This window comes from Rhinatrema bivittatum, chromosome 11 (genome assembly GCF_901001135.1).
Source record: "Rhinatrema bivittatum chromosome 11, aRhiBiv1.1, whole genome shotgun sequence".
In the NCBI taxonomy this organism is placed as follows: Eukaryota; Metazoa; Chordata; class Amphibia; order Gymnophiona; family Rhinatrematidae; genus Rhinatrema; species Rhinatrema bivittatum.
In genome coordinates, this window is record NC_042625.1 from 6,027,343 (window position 1) to 6,042,358 (window position 15,016).

Sequence of the window (15,016 nt, forward strand, 5' to 3'; positions counted from 1 at the left end):
CACCACAATCTCCTTAGGTGACTCCATGAATTGAAGAACCTCAAGCATTTTGTGCCTGGCGACTTCTTCAGTCAAAAGCTAGAATAGGATGGCCTCTGCCATCACCCTGACAAACCATGCGAAGGTTAAGTCTTCAGGTGCAGACCTCCTTCGCTCCTCTGGAGAAGGGACTGATGGGAGACCATCCAAATCCTCTGAGGAGAATTCTATCTGATCACCCCCCCCCAGGGATCATAGGGACCCTCATCCTCATTGTATATCACAGAAGATGGGGCCCTAGGTGCACAGCCAATGTCCAGAGATGTAGGCACCGATGGAACTGGACGGAGGACTACAAGCCTCAGTGTCTCTGCCGGCCTCAGCAGAGTTTCCTCATCGTAGGAACCAGCGATGACCACTGAATCAGTAGGGGGAGACTTCAGTGCCCCGCCAGGCACAGATGGCACCCAGGGAATTAATGCCAGCTGGGTCGGTAAGGCACCGATGAGCACAGTGAGCTTCTCCAGAAGGAGTACAAGGACGGGCGGCACTGGCTCCGGTGCCATGGAACTGAAGTCTTGCAGCACTCGCTCCAATGCTAGCTGGACTCAACGCTTCAGCTCCCCCTCAAACGGAGGGGTGGTTAGATCTTCCTCGGACCCACAAGGGGGATTGATGATTGGCACCAGGACCGGTGGAGACCGTTGTGGAGTCCAGATATCGATAGAGGTTGAGTGCTCCTCACAAGGTGTTGCTTCGGAGGCATCCCGGCAAAGCCAGTGCTTCCCCATGCTCAACACTGTGCCTAGACAGGGACAGTTGCTGATGCTTCTTGGTCTTCCCACAATGCTTGGCCTGGTGTCAAGGTCGAGAACGATGAACCCAACATCCTTGGCCCGGAGGAGATTGATAACGGTCGGTCTCCGGCGCCCCATCCACTGACGACCTCGATGGAACAGATGGTTCTGCCAATGTCAATGGTGTGGTATCCATTGGTGCATTCGAGGTCCTTCAATGCTGATACTGCCAATGCCTCAGACGTCTTTACCCCGAAGAGGTTGCCCTGCAACTTGCAGAAGAACTGTGAAAACAGATTCAGAGAACGAAACGACACAACATCCTTAAGAAAGAACAGAGCAGTCCGAGCAGGAAAGAGTCTAGAACCCAGAGAACCAACGTGGTGGGCGTCTGGACGGATCCTTGGTACTACAGGAACGAAAATGAGCAGGTAAGGAATAATTTTCTTTTCCCTGTACGTACCAGGATCAGTCCAGACGGTGGGATGTACCAAAGCTTCCCTACACTGGGTGGGCCCCTGAAAGCCCTGCTCGGAGGACGTGGTCGCCAAAGTGTCCGGAGGCGGAAGACGCCAGGTGTAGATGATAATGTCTTGTGAAGGTATACAGCGATTTCCAAGTCGCCACTCGACAAATCTCCTGAGAGGAAACGGACTGAACCTCTGCCCAGGAGGCTGCTTGTGAGTGAAGAGAATGAGCGATGACGCCCAAAGGGGGAGTCCGCCCCGCTCCTATGTATGCTGTTGTAATGGCGTCCTTTAGCCATCTCGCAATCGTCATCTTAGAGGCCTGGAACCCTTTTCTCGGCCCCGACCAGAGAACAAACAAATGATCCGAGACCCTGAAGTCATTAGTGACCTCCAAGTAGCGAAGTAATGTTTGTTTGACATCTAGAAGATGGAGAGACCTTGGGTCGTCGGATGTGAAGGACAGAAGCTCGACCGTCTGATTCAAGTGGAAGGCAGACACTACCTTGGGCAAGAAGGAGAAAACAGTTCAGAGAGAGACACAGGAGTCCGTGAAGCAGAGGTAGGGTTCCCTACAGGACAACGTTTGAAGTTCTGAGATGCGACGAGCGGAGCAGATGGCCACTAGAAAGACTGTCTTGAGAGTAAGATCCTTGATGGTGGAGTTGCGCTGAGGCTCAAAGGGGGGACCTGCCAGCGTCCGAAGAACCAAGTTAAAGCTCCAAGAAGGGCACGGGTCACTCACTGGGGGCCGCAAGTGCTTTACTCCCTTGAGGAACCGGGCGATATCTGGCTGTACCAGGAGCGAGGGATGGTCTGCATACTGGATGAGCGAACCTAGAGCGGACACTTGAACTCGCAGAGAATTGTAGACGAGACCTTTGTCCAAGCCGTCTTGAAGGAACTGGAGAATCTGAGGGACAGAGGCCTTCGTGGGACGGGTACCATGCGCGGTGCACCACACCTCGAATACCTTCCAGACCCTCACATGAGCCACTGAAGTGGAAGTCTTTCGGGTCTATAGTAGTGTCGAAACTACAGGCTCGGGGGTATCCTCTGCGTCTGAGGCGGCGCCGTTCAAAAGCCAGGCCGCAAGACAAAAGTGTTCTGCCTGCTCGAAAAATACCGGTCCCTGATGGAGCAGTCGAGGAAGATGTCCCAGCCGAAGCGGACCGTCGACTGCTAGCTGTAGCAGATCCGCAAACCAGGGACAACATGGCCATTCGGGAGCCACCAGAAGTACGGGCCCCTCGTGATGCTCTATTCTCCGGAGGACCTTGCCCACCAGAGGCCAGGGAGTGAAGATGTAGAGTAGGAGGTGATGTGGCCAAGGCAGTACTAGGGCATCTACTCCTTCCGCGCTGCGCTCCCTTCTGCGGCTGAAGAATCGGGACGCCTTGGTGTTGCGAGACGTCGCCATGAGATCCAGATGAGGTGACCCCCACCGATGAACGAGAAGTTGCATTGCCTCGTCAGAGAGAGACCACTCTCCTGGGTCTAGCTGCTGACGACTCAGGTAGTCTGCCTGAATGTTGTCCACACCCACAATGTGTGAGGCAGCCAGTCACGCTAGGTGATTCTCCGCCCACGCCATCAGGCGCGCCGCCTCGAGCGATACATGGCGACTCCTTGTGCCTCCCTGACAATTGATGTAGGCGACGGTGGTCGCGTTGTCCGATAGGATCCTTACTTCCCGATTCCGCACCAGGGGAAGAAAGTGTATGAGTGCCAAGTGCACCGCTTTGGTTTCCAGGCGGTTGATCGGCCAGGACACCTGTGCCTTCGTCCACGTCCCCTGCGCCGAACTCCGTTCGCATACTGCCCCCCCATCTGGAGAAGATGGCATCGGTGGTGACCACCACCCAATTTGGTACCTCGAGGGAGACTCCTTGGGCTAGATGTCTCGGATCCAACCACCACCGCAGACTGTCTCTGGCGAACTGTGTTAAGAGGGAGCACGATCTGATAGTCCTGCGAGACTGGCTTCCAGCGGGAAAGCAGGCCTGCTGGAGAGGCTGGAGGTGTGCAAAGGCCCAGGGTACGAGGTCGATGGTGGAGGCCATGGAGCCCAGGAGTTGGAGATAGTCCCAGGAAGTGGGCGCTGGTAATGCAGTAAACCGCTGTATTTGTTCTCACAGGAAGTGGGCCTTGTCCGGACGCAAGACATTGCCCTGAAGGGTATCGAAACGCGCTCCCAAGAAGTCCAAGTGTTGCGAAGGAATGAGGGAACTCTTGGCGAAATTCACGACCCGCCCCAGGGAACGGAGAAGTCGGACTACTCTGGAGACAGCCGCCTGTCCCTGTGCAAAGGACTTCACCCGAATTAGCCAGTCGTCCAAATAGGGATGAACGAGAATCCCCTCGTGCCTCAGGGCTGATGCCACCACCACCATGACCTTTGTGAAAGTCCGAGGGGCGGTTGCCAGCCCGAAGGGGAGAGCCTGGAACTGAAAGTGCTGGTCCAGAATATTGAAGCAAAGGAACCGTCTGTGAGCCGGGAGAATAGGAATGTAAAGATAGGCCTCGGTCAGATCCAGTGAGGCAAGAAATTCACCCTGATGCACTGCCGCGATGACTGAACGCAGCGTCTCCATGCGGAACCAGAGGACCCGGAGGGACCTGTTGACTTCCTTAAGATCCAGTATTGGCCGATAGGATCTGTCCTTTTTGGGTATAACGAAATAAATGGAATAATGGCCCAAGCCCACCTCTCCGGAGGAGACGGGAGAGGCCGCCAATGAAGAGTGGGTGACTCGCCAGAATGATGGCTACTGCCTGGACACAATACCCTTATTCAATAAACATACACATGGTTACTGTGACTCCAACATCACTCTAAGCTTCAACAGCAAGAGGAAATGTGGAAAAAAGGATTTGCACTCACAAAGCTGGGAGTAGCTGGCTTGTTACGGCGGTTACTACCCCAAACCAAATGTGCCTGATACTTCACTTTCGATGCACATCCAGCATAGCTCTCTGCTCCAACGGCAGGGGAAAAGAAAAACTGATACTTCACGCATACCCAGCATAGCTTCAACGGCAGGGGAGAAGAAAAAAGGATTCACACTCACAAAGCGGGGAGTAGCTGGCTTGTTACGGCGGTTACTACCCCAAACCAAATGTGCCTGATACTTCACTTTAGATGCATATCCAGCATAGCTCTCTGCTTCAACGGCAGGGGAGAAGAAAAACAACCAATAAGGGCTGTATAACATAGTCTGGGTTAAAACAAATAAGCATGGGTGTAGCTTGCTTATTGCGGCGGTTACTACCCCTACTACCCCCTAACTAATCAAGCTTGATATTTCACTTGGATGCAGCTCCATCACTGCTCTCTATATTAATGGTGGGGGAGGAAGGGAAATAGAACCAAGAGCTAAAAGAAACAGATAAGTATGAGAGAAAAAATGTGTGAAGCTTGCTGGGCAGACTGGATGGGCCGTTTGGTCTTCTTCTGCCGTCATTTCTATGTTTCTATGTTTCTATGGCCCCTATACCATGCAACCGATCCAGTGTCTGTCAGACCGCCCGCCTCTTGAGGTCCGACCCGCAGGGAGAAAAGAGAAACCTGTCCCTCGGGAGGCGGACAAACTCCAATGCGTAGCCGTTCCTTAGGATAGAGTACCCACTGATACGACGTAATGTGAGCCCACTCCTCGTAGAAGTGTGAGATTCGTCCGCCAATCCATGGGGTGGAGGAGTGGGTGAGCTTGGCATCATTGAGCAGATTTGGAGGTGATCCTCTGACTGGACCCCTCCCGAGCGGGCCTGCGGCCACGAAAGGACCAGGGCCAAGACTGGGATCTGGAAGAGGGCGTCCGGGGCCCCGTCTGCCGGTAACCCCGGTATCGACGCTGGGCCAGGGCCAGAGTCCTGGAGGAAGTAAAGGACCTGAAGGTATGCTGACGATCCTCGGGCAAACTGTGGACCTCGTTCTTTCCCAGAGACTTGATCTGGTCAAGATCCTCACCAAAGAGGAACCTGCCCTTGAAGGGGAGGGAGCTCAGGCTGGACTTGGAGGAAGAATCCGCTGCCCAGTTGCGGAGCCAGAGGAGACGCCTTGCCGACACTACAGAGACCATGGATCTCGCCAGGACCTGGAACAGGTCATACAGAGCGTCCGCTCCGTACGCTATGGAGACCTCTAGACGGTCAGCCTGGGCGGCTTCCTCGGGTGGCAAGTCTTGTGATGTAAGTAGCTGCTGAATCCAGCGGAGACTTGCCCTCTGCGCGAGAGAGCTACACATAGCTGCGCGCATACCCAGCGACAAAATCTCATAGACTCTCTTGAGGTAATTTCCAACTTCCTGTCCTGGAGGTCCCGCAGAGCCGTGCCGCCCGTAACCGGGATGGTTGTCCTTTTGGCGACCGCCGACACCGCCGAGTCCACCTTCGGGACCTTGATCAGCTCCAGGAAGTCCTCTGGGAGTGGATAAAGCTTCTCCATTGCTCTTCCGACCTTCAAGGAGGATTCGGGAGTATCCCATTCCTTAGCCAAGAGCTGTAGAAAGGTGGAATGCGTAGGAAAAGCCCGGGACAGGGGACACAGGCCGGCCAAGACCGAATCCCCCCTTCTCGGATGACGAGGCGACAACTGGAGCAACGGGCGCCGGGGGTTCTAGTGGAGGATATCCAGGTCCAGCTCCTGAAGGATCTGGGGGATGAGATCGAGTTCCTCTCTCCGGAATATGCGGAGTACTCGCGGGTCATCCCCTTCCAGCTGGGCCTCTGAAAGCGTAGCATCCGGAAGACCTGAGGGATCCCCCCCCTGATCCAGGAGAACGCCTGCCCCACCCAGCGAGGGCGGTGCAAAATGAACTCTGGGGGCCCCATGCAGCGTATCCGTGATGCAATGTGCCTTGGCGGGGGGTGGGCGCCCTAGGAGCTAGCTTCTAGGCGCTGTAGATATGCATTGTGCATGAGCACAATAAATTCTGGAGAAAAATTCGGCGGGCCCAAGGGGGGGGGGGGCGATAACGGGATCAGCTGGAGGGACCTGGGCACAGAGAGACTTCACCGGCATCAGAATTGGGGGAGAATCACCCCAAGAATCCTGCTCCTCCCTCCTCTGATGGCTGCGACTCGCGATCCTGCTGAGTCAAAATGGCCGCCGTTCCCGCCGAAGGGGCCGGCCAACGCTGCCCCAGCCGCGCGGAGGCGTGGAACGAAAAAGTACTCAGCGGCTCTGAGGTGCCTTCCCCACCGGGGAAGGCACCTCGAACAGATGCCCTCTCGAGATATCCTCGACCCTGGCTCGCTACAGGCCGAGCAATGGGACGGCCGTGGCATGATGTCTGGCGGCCAGGGGAGGAGAGAGGCAAGCCACGGGGGGGGGGGGGGGGGGGGGGGGGGGCTGACAGTTCCGAAACATGCCACAGGGGGGCAGGAAACAAGCCTCCACTAGCCGCAAAGCCCCGGATGCAGCAGGGGAATCTCCCCTCCCTGCTGCAGCGGCCCCGGGGAAAGAGGACGTCTCGGGGCCGCGGGGCAGAGATCGGCAACAAATGGGGAGAGGCTGGCACCACCAGCTTCCACCGATCCAGACAGCTAGCACCAAAATCTAGGGTAGAAAACCAAACAAAATGCCACAGGAACACTTACCCCAGAGAGGGAAAGAGATGGAGGAGGGAAGGGAAAGGAGGCAGCCACAACCTGCAACCCCAGAGACTGAGACAATTGAATTTTTTTTTTTTTTTTTTAACTAACTTGATCCATCCTTCACCAAAGAAAAAGAATTGAAGAAACTTATTCCTCACAGAGGGGAAGCGATGGGTTCCCCTACTCCTATCTGTTGGAGTCAGAAAGATACTGGGCTCCTGCAGAGGGTGCACTGGCTTAAATGCTAACACCCTTCGAAGCCTTGTCTGACTCCCATCTGCTGGATGGGGGACATAACCCACCGTCTGGACTGATCCTGGTACGTACAGGGAATAGCCACTGCTATTACTAGCATCTGCAGTGTAGGATATACTTATTGGGTACCTTGTAGCCTGGATTGGCCACTGTTGGAAACAGGATGCTGGGCTTGATGGATCCTTGGTCTGACCCAGCATGGCAATTTCTTATGTTCTTATGATTATAAAGCCTGAGAGAGAATGAAGGCCACACAGCTGCGCCTGAAACTGCTAAGAACTTAGAAGGAGGGAACACTGCTGCTTTCCCAAGCATTTAGGAGAAATAACAGCTAGAGAGAGGGAGAGCGCGCTCTGGATGTGATAGCACAGGCTGAACCTTTGGAAACGTAAGCTTTTTTATATAAATGTAGCAATTGTTATCTACCATTACTTCTTCTGTATGATCTGATTTTATTTCTTCTATCCTCCTATTGCTGAAATAAATTTACTTTCCTAAGTACCTGGAACATGGATGTGGTGAATCAAAGTTTGTGTAGGGAATAAGCTCCTGGGTTCAAGCCCCCAGGTATAATCCCAGTAATTGTACATGTTTATATTGGGTAAGCCCTTAAGGTAGTCCTGTGTGCAGGCAAGCAATAAGCCCCTTGTTGCACTCGGGGGTGGACCCTTGTCCTGGGGCAGTGGAGAGACACCTCCTGATAGGGAACAGAAGGCAACTACCCCGAGGGGGCGGAGCACTGGAGGAGACAGAGGCCTGGGAAGAACTTTACCACTGGAAGCCTGAGGTCCCCCCGGGAGGAGCCCGTAGGGACCCAGGCCGCTTGGTCTTAGGTAGGCTTCGCAGGGTCTACTGCGAGAGTAGAAGTCCGGCGTGCCCACAGACACAAGAAGAGCGCAGTCGGGTTCGAGACTAGGGTTCCGATGGAACAAGGAGGACCAGAACCGTGATGATGACAAGACAGGGAACAAGCCAGAATCTAGGGACAAGTCAGACGGGTAAAGGTCAGAGTCCAGAGGTCAGTTCGAAGAATGGTCAACAAGGCAGAGGTCAGATACCGGAGGTCAGACAAAGTCACAGGCAAGCCGAAGTCAGAAGGCAGGCAGCAGGCAGGCGAGTCGAGGAACAGGCTGAAGTCACAGGCAGGCAGCAGGCAGAGGGGCGGGTCAAGAAGCAAGCCGAGGTCAGTACCAAGAGACAGTCCAAAGGTACTACCTGGGTGAGTGCAGAAAGAGACAGGTGCTGAGACAGCAGGATGCTGGAACGGACTAGAGGATGAGCGTGGTCAATCAGCAGAGGTCGGGTTCCGGAGGTCAGACGAAGTCACAGGCAGGCCGAGGTCAAATACTGGTTGAACAAGGAGTAACTAGAGACTAAGACAAGTAGCAAGAAGCCCAGACAACCTAAGGAGGAAGCCAGTTGCAAAGGCAAGCTCTGGTTGCCAGAGCTTGCCTTAAATACTCCCGAGGGAGTGACGTCATCAGAGGGAGCCCAGCAGCCCTAGAGCGTCACGGCCCCTTTAAATCTTGAAGGAAGGCGCCCCGGGCAAACCGCGCAAGGCCTGAAGGTGGGCGGCGATGGCTTTCCTGCCATGCCGCGGGAGAGAGTCTTCTGCGCCGTGGGAGAGAGGTGAGAAGAGCCGGCCACGGGCTCCATGGCCGGGCTTCGTTACACCCCTCAGGTGCCCCCAGTGTACACCTCAGTGAGATTAGCCCCTGGGCAGAATGCCAGTGTGCATGGTCTGAACAGGAACACAGTATAAAAAATATCTAAATAAATAAATACATGACACATGGAAAGTTGCATAGAATTCTCTCAGAATAAATGATACATGCTGGAGAGGTTGCTCACTAGTGGGTACATTTTTTTTATAAATGGTGGGAGTGTGCGATTATACAAATATTCTGGAAAGACCTGGCTATTATTTCAGGCATAATAAAAGTGAATGTTAAGGGGTGGAGTTAAGATGGCGACCTAAGCGGCAGCACTGCAGAATTGATCCGGCATTTATTTCTAAAGTTTACTGATTTCCTGAATCAAAATGCCCCCGAAGAGAAAGGGGAAAGTAAGGAGCTACCCCTCAACTCCTGCCTTACCTTCCAGACAAAAAACCATTCTACAGTGCGCCTCGAAACCTGTGAAAGTAGGGGCCAGCGTTCCGGCTGTTTGCACGCAGGGAGGGGAATGCGATCAAACTTCGGAGGAGGTATCGCTGAGACCACTGGAGAAACGCCCACGAAACCTCGACGCCGCGCTCAGGTTTGAGTCCCGAAATTAGATTTCAAGCTCTGCATGAAGAGGGAGCAGCGCGAGGGAAACAGCCAAGCCGATTTCCCCGGTAATCGAGGGGAGTGTCTCCAGAGCAATTGACCTGGAAGGAGGAGAAGAGCAAGCGGCAGGAGGAGGTGAGAGGCCGATAACTCACCCCCTTCCCTTAACTGGAGAATGTTTGGGCTTTCAAAAGCCTGAGGTGGTAACTCTTGATGCAATATTTATTTATTTATGAACTTTTAATATACCGATATTCATAGGACACATCATACCGGTTCACAATCAACTCGAGAAAAAAGGAAAATTACAAATAACAGGGAGGGGGAAGACCGGGCGAAAGCAGGCGCAAAGGGAGCGAGAACAACAGAGAAAGGAGAGAGTGAGATAAAAAACATATGTAGGAACTGTAACAGTATAAACTTAATTATAACATTTCAGTAAATTACAAAATCAACATTTCCATAAGATACATCATCGGTGGTGGGAGACAGAGCAAGACGGAAAACGGGAGGGAGCAAGGCTGTTTTATGTTTGATTTGCATCAGGGTAGGCCTGCAGGAAGAGCCATGTTTTGATGCCTTTTTTGAAGTTGAGTAAAGAAGGTTCAAGGCGGAGAAAAGTGGGGAGTGAGTTCCATTGGGCATGGTAAACGCTCTTTCTCTGGTGAGGGAGAGAAGTGCAGTTTTGAGGGGTGGGGTGTGGAGGGTGCCAGCGAGGTTGGCTCTAGTAGGGCGATTAGATGCACGGAAACGTGGCATTTCCTTGAGCCATGCGGGGTTGTTTTTATAGAGCACATCGTGAAGGATGGCGAGTGTTTTTTATTGTATACGGAAAGGGATGGGAAGCCAGTGCAGGTCTTTTAATATGGGGGTGATGTGTTCTCTTTTGCGGGTGTCGGTGATGATTCTTGCCATGGAGTTCTGCAGGATTTGTAAGGGTTTAATTGTAGTGTATGGGAGGCTTAGAAGAAGGGAGTTGCAGTAATCCAATTTAGATAGAATGGTGGACTGCAAAACTAGACTGAAGTCTTGGGCGTGGAGGAGAGGCTTCAGCTTTTTGAGGATGTGGAGTTTATAGAAACCCCCTTTTAGTAGCGATTTGATAAGGGGTTTAAAACTGAGGTGTTGATATACAACACCTAAGTCTCTTACAGAGGGCAAGAGGGGGTGGGTTGGGGAGGGGACGTTGGATGAGGCCTGAAATGTGAGTTCAGGATTGTTAGATAAGAGGAGGATTTCTGTTTTTGTTGCATTAAGTGCAAGCTGGAGGTTGGCTAAGAGGGCGTTGATAGAGGCTAAGCAGGAATCCCAGAATTGCAGGGAGTCCTTGAGAGTTTTTTGAATGGGGATGAGGATTTGCACATCATCCGCATACAGGAAAAAGTTGAGGCCTAGGTCGGAAAGTAGGTAGCAGAAAGGGAGGAGATAGATATTAAAAAGGGTGGAGGATAGGGAGGATCCTTGGGGAACACCTTGCATGAGGGGGATGTGTGGAGATTCAGAATTGTCAATTTTTACTAGTTATTCTCTGTGGGTGAGATAGGAGGTGAACCATGAGAGCACTGTGCCAGATATGCCTATCTGACAGCTGGGATAGAAGGATTTGGTGGTTGACAGTGTCGAAGGCAGCAGAGATATCTAGGATGGCGAGTAAGTATGAGTTTCCTTGGTCCATGCCTATATGAATGGTGTTAGTGATTGCAAGAAGGAGGTTTTCCATGTTGCGACCTTTACGGAAGCCAAATTGAGATGGGTGCAGAATGTTATGGTCTTCAAGATAGTCGGAGAGTTGTGTATTGACTACCTTTTCAAGGATTTTGGAGACAAAAGGCAGGTTGGATATCGGCCGGTAGTTAGAAAGGTCATTGGAGTCTAAGGTGGGTTTTTTGAGGAGGGGCTTGACAATGGCCAGTTTAAGGGAGTCTGGGACTTTGCCGTGCGTAATTGAACAGTTGATTAAATCAACTAGAGGTTTAGCTATGGACGTGGGGATGGTGAGGAGGGTTTTGGAGGGGATGGTGTCAGTGATGTGGGAGGCCGGTTTCATCTTTTTTAGTATAGTTTCTATCTCTAGGGTGGTTGTGTTGTCGAAGGATTGGAAAGAGATTCTGTTGGCGTTGTTAGGTAGGGGAGAGGAAGAGGAGGGCTTGGTAAGGAATCAAAGGAGAATATTGTCAATTTTGTTTTGGAAATATTTTGCAAGTTCTACACATTTTTCCTTAGCGTTTTCTTCTTGGGAGGTGGGGAGTGTGGGCTTTGTGAGTTCAGCAACATAGGCGAAAAGAACATTTGAATTGAATTGGTAGTCGTGGATTTTGGTAGCGTAGAAGTCCGTTTTGGCTTGGAGGGTGGCTTGTCGGTAAAGGTGCAGAGTGTGTGTGTATGTTGTTTTGTGTGCAGGAGTAGGTTGTTTGCGCCAGGAGCGCTCTTTCGATCTGAGGTCCTGCTTGATCTTTTTGAGTTCATTTGTGTACCATGGTTTTTTGTCTATAATTGATAAAAGGAATTTTTTTGTGTACTATGGGGCAGAGTTCGTTTGCTATATGGAATTTAACATCTTCCATGGCTAAAACCTTTGCAGACTGTTCAGCTAAAATTAATTCCCTGTCTCAACAACTGGAAGTAATGAATAAGAAGTATGATTTACAAAAGCAGGAAGCCTTGAGAAAATTTGAAGTAATGGAAAGTGAATTGAAACAAGTGAAGTCTGTTCAAACTACAATAATTCAAGATTGTGGCAACATGAATAGGAAGATTAAAAATATTGAAAATGCCCTAAGGCATCTGAACCTACGTGTGTTAAACTTTCCTAGGGTAGTGGGGGAATTACCCTGAATTACAATAAAGCGTAATTTCTTTGAAGTTTTAGAATTTACATCTGAAAATACTCCACTCCTGGATAAAAAGTTTACTTTTTGCCAAATAGGAGTGAGCAATCAATGCAAGAAGCCCCAAGAAATTTAGAAAATCTGACTTTCTAGCGTCATCAAGCTATAAAATCGCCGAGAAGAGCACATTGCTATTTACCTTTTTCAATGAAAATATTTAGGAGAAGTAATGAAAGTTTATTTCAAGAAAGTAAATGCTCTGTTTATGGGGTTAAAAATTAGAATCTTCCCAGATTTAACTAAGTCAACTCAAATGAGAAGAAAAGGTTTTCTGGCATTACGCCAAGACACACTAGCTTTGGGAGCCTCATTCTTTTTAAGGTTCCCCTGCAAATGTGTTACTAAATATAACAGGGATAATTTTATTTTCTATCAGCCAGAACAGTTAACAGATTTCTTACAAGAGAGCTATGCTACAGTTAGATCGCATTTAAGTTCACCATGTTTGTATAACAGGGGAAGCCTTAAGCTATTTTTCTTTATTTCCTTGAATTCTCTCCTTAGTTTTCTGTGTCCATCCCCCCCCTCTCATATATTAGTGGTCTAATGGATAATAGAGAATGAACAATATTTTTCTAAAGAATGATTGTTTTCTTTATGAATACTTAATATTTCAAATGTGAAATACCATATTTCTTTTCGCAAAGTGGCTGCTTTGTTTATAATTGTAAATTGAATAAACATAAAATAAAAAAAATAAAAAAGTGAATGTTATACTGAATCTGAGAGTAGCACCATTAAGTATCCCTGATGAAAGTCTGGGGTTATCTTTTCAGTTGTTAATTGAACAGATCTGTAAGGCGGCCAGACTTGAAGTGGCATATTGCTGAAGCAAGCAACCTCTCCCTTGATGAAGGTGGCTATGCTAAGACTGTATAAAGTTTGTAGGATGAGCTATTAAACAACATAGGCTGCGGAAGTTTCAGTTGATTTGGGGGCCATACCTGTTATGAAGAGTGTCCGCAGGGACTATGCTGTACAGCTGATGGGCTAATCGACCATAAATATTTTACTCACAATTGACTTCAGAGATGTCTTAAGTGAATAAGCTATCGGTGGGGTCTATCTACAAAGAGCATGACAAGCATATCACAGAGTTTGGTGTGGCACCTAGGACTTCTGAACTCGTTCTTGTTCTCTATTGCTTATCAATGAATTGCTATAAGGGAATAGGGAGGGAGGGAGAGGGTGGAAAGGCGTGGGTACGTATAGACTGAAGGTATTTGTGTCGACTGTGTTAAACCTTATGTATACGAGTTATAAATTTTGTATCTTGATAATTGAGAGCTGGTATGAGATAGCACTCTGTATACCTTCTACTATTTTATTGCCATTGATCCTTTGAAGATAAAATAAAAAACTACAACCCCCCCTCCCCCCAAAATACAAATTCCATGAGGAGCTAATAGATCCTACTTTCCAGGATGCGTGCTCATGTCTGCAGGTATACATGGATCCCCCCTCCCAAAAACAAATACCCATCTGGGTTTTCTTGGACTCCTGACATGTTCTGAAGAACTTGGTATGGACACAACATCCAACACAAACATTATCAGAGGACACATGTGGCGAGCCCATAAACCTTCTTCCCTTCAGAAAGCAGGCTAAAAATGATGCATACGTGTAACAATTTGGCTTCCACACCAAAGAAATTCTGAATTCTGAACACAGGAATTCTACAAAGATGATGCATATGAGCTTCCCAAGCCATACAGGTACCTTGTTCAGGAATGGCATCTGCTATAATCTGAAGGAAAGAGCCCCAGCGTCTTGAAAGCTCATAGATAGTTACATTTTGGGATCACTCATGTGTAGGCACAGAATCCAGTTCTCTTTAGAATCAATACAGCTAGTAGATAGGTGAACTTAAGAACACATGCACATGCACAGTTTTACCCAAGATTCCTAGATTCCATGCACCCTCTCACATTCTAGACCTGCCTCCCCCGCCTATTCCCCCCCTATATGGGAGCACTTCACTCCATGGTAGGGGGCAGCACCAGCCCAGTCTCACCTTGCGTAGAGAGCGAGAGGCAATGACAAAGTGCATGAACTCTATGGTAAGCCGTCGGCACAGCTGAATGGTCTGGACATGGCACTTGCCAGTGCGCGGAAACGTAGCGAAGAGGATGCACATGGAGAGCGCATCATCCAAATCCCGCAAAGCATCGATGAATGTAGGGTACCTACAAAAAAAAAAAGAGCTAGATCTGAGCATCTCTGGGTCAGATGCTTCAAAAGCCCATCACATGAAGGAAACAGATTCAAGAGCCAAGTCCACTGTAACCATAGCCTTGCCTTCTGCAGTTTACTAGGAATCTGCAGCCTCCTCGCAAGCATACAAGCCTGGAAACATTCCTAAGTGCAACAGCTTCTCTGTGCGCTCCCCAAGTACCCTGCCCCATGGGCAGAGTACTCCCAGATCACCTTCACTTGGGGAGCTTTTAATTAACACCTGACAGACCTACCTCATTAGCTACAGCACGAATACTCTTTAAGCTAGAAAATGATTTAAAATGGAAGCATCCATTATGCTATTAACTCTGCTGTGCTCCTAGCAGAGACCAAAAGCAGAAAGCATGAGGGGGCACTGTGTTGGAGGATCTCAGTTAAGAGACTGCCAGCCATGAGCTGCAATGTCTACAGAAGGCAGATTCCTGCACTGTACAGGTCACTCTATCTCGGACACAAATTACAGTGATGGAGAACCTGTTTGGGCTCAGATCCTATAAAATGAAGCACCTCAGGATCAGAGATCAATA

At 49.9% G+C, this 15,016-nt stretch overlaps 1 protein-coding gene across 5 annotated transcripts in view; it reads right to left on the reverse strand.

Annotated features, from left to right (window-relative positions):
* Nucleotides 1–15,016, reverse strand: part of PES1 (pescadillo ribosomal biogenesis factor 1) — a 210,254-nt gene that overhangs the window by 69,575 nt on the left and 125,663 nt on the right. For all 5 annotated transcript variants that reach the window (XM_029619007.1, XM_029619009.1, XM_029619006.1 and 2 more), the window contains one exon: nucleotides 14,269–14,440. In XM_029619007.1, the coding sequence (XP_029474867.1) occupies nucleotides 14,269–14,440 (172 nt within the window). The remainder of the gene's footprint in view (nucleotides 1–14,268; nucleotides 14,441–15,016) is intronic.